Below are 5662 nucleotides of genomic sequence, written 5' to 3' on the forward strand. Positions count from 1 at the left end.
TTTTCTTTTCTTTTTTTTTTTTTTTACCAGGTATCGATGTTAGATCAGCTGGATATCAAGCTCGAGTCTTCATCCACTGCAGCCCGCATCACATATCGATAAATTTATCTTATCACCGTTTCCTCAAATCTACACAACCACGACAAACAGCGTCAAAAAAGGAGAAATGTCCCACAACACGCGCGGGTATAAGAATCCCATGTAGAACCAGGAATCGATTTTTCAGGAACGGCCCAATGTAAAGGTTAGAACGGCAACACGATAAAAAAAAAAAAGAGCAAAAGTCAAACGCCATTAATATGAGATATGAATATTTCCCGTTTTTTTACTTAACCCCTCCGTTGGCCCCGGGCACGCTGCACGGTGGCCTTACCACGAGCGAGACCGACACCGCGGCCGCGCTGGCCTCTTGAGCGGAACATGGGGGCGTTCCTGTTCGATGGTTTGTTAGATTTTGTATTGGAAGATGAACGATAGATAAAGGAGGGGGAATGGCAAAATGGAACAGTGATAGATGGGTAGGAGAGCATACCGCAACATATCCGGCACAATGAAGAACCTCACGTGGCTTCCGCGAATATAGACCTGATCCAAATGCGACACGCGACCATCCCGAGCAGTGACCGTGATATCCTTCAGTTGAACGTTCATGTTGTCCTCGGCTATTCCTAGTCAGTCTATGATGCCCTGGTGCGATGGTTGAGCGACGAACCCTCGAGAAGTTTTCCTCGATACACGACTCCGGAGGTGATTTCCAGGGTGACGACGTGGCCCTGTACCGCAGCGCGTTAGCTCCAGTTTCCCAGACGAGATGCAAGCAAGATGACGGCGCGTAAATGAAGCTCAGAAAACATACCTGGGCTTCGTTAAGAAGCTTGATCGGGATACCGATCGTGGAGGTCAATTTGCCCATTGTGAGGAGGAATGGAGGGGTTGTCGCAAGAGAGACGATAAAAAGAGGTGCAGAGAAGTTCGGATGCTTCAATCTCGGACAAAAATCCCGTGAGAGCAATAGTCCTCCGTCTGGCGCACAGGGTGAAAGAAACAGAGAGTCGGTAGGATCGAATTGGACGTTCCGTTGGCGGAGAGTTTTGCGGCTCTGCTCCGCCCAGCCAATAAATAAGCTACGGAGCTTTGCTTTAGTTCTTCCTAGAGTTAATTTAATACCTCCAACTCCTCCATTTAACAAAAACGAAAAAAAAAGGAAAAGGAAAAAAAAAGACATACCCAAGTAAATAAAGAGAAGCGAAAAGACTATTAAACAAAATGCCAAACCCACCAAACACCAATCTCCGCGCCTTCAATCTAGCCGTACAAACGCTGCTCAAAAACCCCTCGCAGTTCCTCCCCCATCTCACAATCCCAACGATCACGCATCTCCCTGAACAAGTCGGTCCCTCAATCGCTGCAAACCTCAATCTCCAACCGACAGATGCATCCAAAACCAAGGGACCCACGATCCGTGCCCTCGTCCTCGACAAAGACAATACCCTCTGCCACCCTAAAACCACGACATTCCCTCCGCAGATCCTCGACAAGCTGCATGCCCTCCGCACGTCACATACCTCCCCCTTCAACCGCGAGCAACATCCGGACTCGATCCTGATCGTGTCTAACCGTGCGGGTTCGCATCCGCGCTATGATGCGGAGGTGCGGGAGCTGGAAGAGCGCCTGTCGGGACTACGGATTCCGGTGTTTCGGTTGCCGGAGGGCAGTGAAAAGAAGCCGTTTTGTGGAGACGAGGTGCTGGCGTGGTTCCGGGAGAGGGGAGTGGTGAAGGGCGCGGAGGAGATTGCTGTCGTAGGGGACCGGTTGGGCACGGATGTGTTGATGGCGGCGCGCATGGGGTCGTGGAGTGTTTGGTGTCGCGATGGAGTCACCGAGGGCGTTGATCCCAAGGACGTCAGGCCGGGGATGAACCTTCTGGAGAAAATGGAGGTTTGGGTGGAGAGGTATTTGAGGGAGTCGAAAGGGCTGAAGGCTCCTCCACCGAGTGGCTGGGACCGTCAGTAGCTTTCTGCGCAATCGTTCACCTTGTTTTTTGACATTTGTAAATACCCATGTATCATAGATAGAGCTTGTCTTCTACGCCAATAACTACGACTGCTAGCAAAGAGTCTGTCTTAAGATGCTGGTTCATATTGGTAGATCTCGAAAGTATGCACGCGAAGAATTTCACAGCTTCGCAGAAACAGAATATCACCGGGACAACCCACATGGCTGTCGTGCAGATGTCAACAACTGACAAGACCGAACTGAAGACGCAAGCATGCGACAGGCAAATGGCCATAACAAAGGGAATATGTAAACAACCCTAATCCCGCCAACCCAAAAGCACCAATCAAATGAGAATTCAAACAATCTCGCCAATTGTGCGACTTTCTGGCATAACCACGTTAAAAGGCCCCGACCAGGTATATAAAGTCAAAAGAAAAAGAAAAAAGGTCCAGGGTAAATTGAAGAAGTTCGAAAAGAAGTTGCAAGAAAAGAGAAAAATATTGCCCAGTATTCGCTGCGGCAAAAATGTCTGATAAAGTGGCAAGGACCAGCCCCTAGAGAAGGGTATTAATACACCAAAAAAAAAAGTGAAGAAAAAGTGCGCAGAAGAAGAGCATAACGCTGAGAGCATATCAGAAGAAACGAAAAGAAGAAATGGATATATCCTCGTCAATCTAAGTTGGTGGGACTGGAAAAAAAAAAAAAAGCATCAGTCTCACCAAGTCCTCCAAAGAGGGACGTGAAAATAACTGGTCAAGGTTGGGTATCTCTCCTGGATACAATACCATCCAATCATTTGGAAAGTGATTTGAAGAGCTTGTGAAAGAAAATCAAGCCCATCAAAGAAAAGAATTGCCATCCTGCCAAGTGATACTTGGACACGGCATAGAAAAGAAGCGAAGACCAGGAGCCGTTCACACCGAACGGCAAGGCACATGTGTAAGGTTCAAGATCCAGTGGCGAATGCATTCGGATCGGCGTTTTCCATAGACGTCATTTGGTAGTCGCCCTGAACACCTGGAGAGGTGTGACCGGGCAAGGTCTGCATGGGCAGATCAAAAGTGTTTCCTTCGAAGCCCATGGTAGTTGGAACAGTGAAGTTTACGTTCTGCTTGGGAAACATCCCATTCATCTGCATTCCCTCTTCCGCAAAGCTCGGCTGATGCTCATTGCTCATGCCATACATCTCCTGGGACGCGTGCATGTTCGACAGTGGCGGCGAGTGATCCGCAATCATAGGATCGGCGTGGCTGACAGTCGAATATGGGGATGCAGAATGCGTTCCCATGTTGGAAGAGTCAACTTGAGGGGAGACGAAAGGCAGGTTAAAGGGGGTTCCCATGCCCGCCGCGACAGGGGTCGAATCGCCAGGGCCTCCAGTGGAGAAAAGCCCGGGACTAGCGAAGTCGGATGGCGAGGCGGTCGCCGTTGTCGCAGACATGGGGTGAGTGCGGGGGTCGAAGCCGTAAGCGGCGGAGGTATCAATCCGCAGGTTCGCGGCTAATGGATGCGCTGACTGGGGAACTGGCGCAAAAATGTTCGAGTCCGCATGGTTGAAATGCACTGGAGTCTGTGGCATGTTGTAGGAGGCGAGAGGCGTTTGCAAGGCAGAAAAGTCGACGGCCACTGGAACAGAGCGACTCCGTTGACGCCTGTGTCCGCGAGGAACCTGAAGGTTCAAGTGAGTCTGAGTTTCTGGGATCATGTTCATGAACGCAGGTGCGAATTGGTTTGGCTGCGAAGCAGGGCGTTGGATGAAAGGCGGAGACATGGGCGCATTCACGGCGAAGTTGTTGTATGCCAAGCGGTTTTGGAACGACTCCAACGACACCAACTTGGCGAGCTGCACACTCAGAACCTTCGGATGGCCTCCAAGGTGGTGCACCAAGATCTGACTAGCCTGCTGGTCTTCTGTAAAGTCGCCGCACTGGTAGAAGCCTCCGGAGTTGGAGGAATCCATATAAAAAAGCGGCGGCCGGTTCAGTTCCACCACTAGACCACCGGGCCTCGGGGGAGCGCCATTCGGCTGTGGTCCTTGGTCGCCCGACTCCAAGGTAATGTTCTTGATGTAGGAGAAAGGGTATTCGATCTTGTATCCTGCAGAATCATTGTTGATGTAATAAGTCATGCAGGCTTTTTCGGGGGAGTAGAAGACGACCAAGTCCATCGCGTTCTGCCCAATGCGCCGCCAGCTACCGATGGTCAACGACCGACACGTGAAGTGATGAATCACAACTTTTCCAGATGGAGTGGACTCGCTCGGGTAAGCGCCGCCGGCTCCATAGCCTCCTGTGCGGCCAAACGGATCTCTTGCGCCGGGCTTGCTGGGGTCGAATTGCATCGCCAGATACTGGCGCATAGACTCGGGGATTGAATCGCAGCCCTCACCGGTTTCAATGCTCTTCTTCGCGAGCATCTTGATCTTTGCACGCCTAAATCACTCGTTAGCAACATGACCGTCTGTAGCAAACAAGAACCGTGCAACATACCTGTTCTGGAACCAAATCTGAACAGACCGTTCAGTCATGTTGATCTCCTGGGCGATCCTTTCGCGTGTGGCAGCTGTCGGGGTGGGGTTCTTGTTGAATTCCAACTCCAGGGTAACCAGTTGATCTTGCGTCGCCCGTTGACGCTTGTTGTTCTTCTGTTGTTGGGTCAGGGTACTCTTGCGCTGCGGCCGACGGGCCGCGGAAGAAGGCGCAGTCGTGGCACTGGATGTAGATGGAGATGGCGTCGACGCGGCAGAAGACGAGGTGGTCGGTGCTGTGGTGGTGGGGGTAGTCGACATAGTCGACGGGTCAGGGGAGTCTGTCGAAGACATTTTGTTTGCAGGGATTGACCGAAGAGAAGGCAGAACTGGGTTCAGAAAAGAGAATCGACCAATGGAGGGATGGGAATGTAAACGAAAGAAAGGAGAGGACGATGTGACGATCCGGCCGACAGTCGAAGGGGATGTCCAAGTCTCTCAAGCTGCGTCAAGCGCGAGAGAGATCGATGTTTCAAACGAATGGATGTGCTCGGGCTGGAAATGGTTACGATTCCAGGCCTGAAGCACGGGTGAATATGAGCGCGTCGCAGAAGCGTCAACGTAATCGAATCTGGTAAAAGATAAACAGCTGACCTAGGCAGCTTATACGGTAGAATGTATATAAGGTTTTCGCAAGCGTGGCGGTTAATCGAATCGCATGAATCGAGGATCGATATCGCGATGACAAATCGGGCTATTCCACCGTCCAGAGGGAAGCAAGCGAAGGGCTCGTGAGAATGAAGTCGAACGTTAAAAGAGCGGAACGTTCGACTGTAGCGAGCGAATGGGGATGAAAGTAAAGAATGTAAGAAGTGAAGAAACAAAAGAGTGAAAAGGAAAGGAAAATGAATGATAGAAAGATGGTCGATGGGAAAGAAAAGAGGAAAGAGAAGAAGAAGAAGAGAGGAAGAGAAGGAGAGAGAGAGAGAGAAGAGAGAGAGGAAGACAAACGGGTGGAGGACGGCTGTTGGTTGGTTCGAAGATAGTCAGGAGATGGGGGATGCTCGAACTAGCCTAGTATAGATAAGTAAGCGCTAGCTGTTTTGGCATCGGCGGTTCCTGGGAGTCTCTGTGACTGACTAGTCGACCGTGGGGCCTCTTTTCCTTTCCTTTTTTTCTTTTTCTTTTTCTCTTTTT

General features: G+C 50.6%; 3 protein-coding genes across 3 annotated transcripts; 1 reads left to right on the top strand and 2 right to left on the bottom strand.

The window, feature by feature from the left end:
- BDV37DRAFT_267381 (putative small nuclear ribonucleoprotein SmD3) lies at positions 1–1262 on the bottom strand. Its single transcript, XM_032084022.1, has 4 exons — positions 857–1262; positions 713–773; positions 533–662; positions 1–432 (listed from the first exon to the last, which is right to left on the bottom strand). Exons 1-4 carry the CDS (start codon positions 1223–1225, stop codon positions 330–332), a joined length of 663 nt encoding a protein of 220 aa, XP_031934103.1. The 5' UTR covers positions 1226–1262; the 3' UTR covers positions 1–329.
- On the top strand, positions 984–2183 carry BDV37DRAFT_102366 (phosphatidylglycerophosphatase). The gene has a single exon (XM_032078202.1). The coding sequence runs from the start codon at positions 1267–1269 to the stop codon at positions 2011–2013; it is 747 nt and encodes a 248-aa protein (XP_031934104.1). The 5' UTR covers positions 984–1266; the 3' UTR covers positions 2014–2183.
- A 603-nt stretch (positions 2184–2786) lies between these two features.
- On the bottom strand, positions 2787–5096 carry BDV37DRAFT_102322 (homeobox domain-containing protein). The gene is made up of 2 exons (XM_032078201.1): positions 4488–5096; positions 2787–4430 (listed from the first exon to the last, which is right to left on the bottom strand). The coding sequence occupies exons 1-2, from the start codon at positions 4817–4819 to the stop codon at positions 2945–2947; spliced, it is 1818 nt and encodes a 605-aa protein (XP_031934105.1). The 5' UTR covers positions 4820–5096; the 3' UTR covers positions 2787–2944.
- Between the last annotated feature and the right edge of the window lie 566 nt (positions 5097–5662).

This window comes from Aspergillus pseudonomiae (genome assembly GCF_009193645.1).
Source record: "Aspergillus pseudonomiae strain CBS 119388 unplaced genomic scaffold BDV37scaffold_261, whole genome shotgun sequence".
Taxonomy (NCBI): Eukaryota; Fungi; Ascomycota; class Eurotiomycetes; order Eurotiales; family Aspergillaceae; genus Aspergillus; species Aspergillus pseudonomiae.

Coding starts and splice junctions, on each gene's coding strand:
- BDV37DRAFT_267381 (XM_032084022.1), bottom strand. CDS start 1,225: ATGTCTTTTTTTTTCCTTTTCCTTTTTTTTTCGTTTTTGTTAAATGGA. Junction 774..856: donor AGCTTCTTAACGAAGCCCAG/GTATGTTTTCTG, acceptor GCTGCGGTACAG/GGCCACGTCGTCACCCTGGA. Junction 663..712: donor TCGAGGAAAACTTCTCGAGG/GTTCGTCGCTCA, acceptor GACTAGGAATAG/CCGAGGACAACATGAACGTT.
- BDV37DRAFT_102322 (XM_032078201.1), bottom strand. CDS start 4,819: ATGTCTTCGACAGACTCCCCTGACCCGTCGACTATGTCGACTACCCCC. Junction 4,431..4,487: donor CAGATTTGGTTCCAGAACAG/GTATGTTGCACG, acceptor CGAGTGATTTAG/GCGTGCAAAGATCAAGATGC.
- BDV37DRAFT_102366 (XM_032078202.1), top strand. CDS start 1,267: ATGCCAAACCCACCAAACACCAATCTCCGCGCCTTCAATCTAGCCGTA.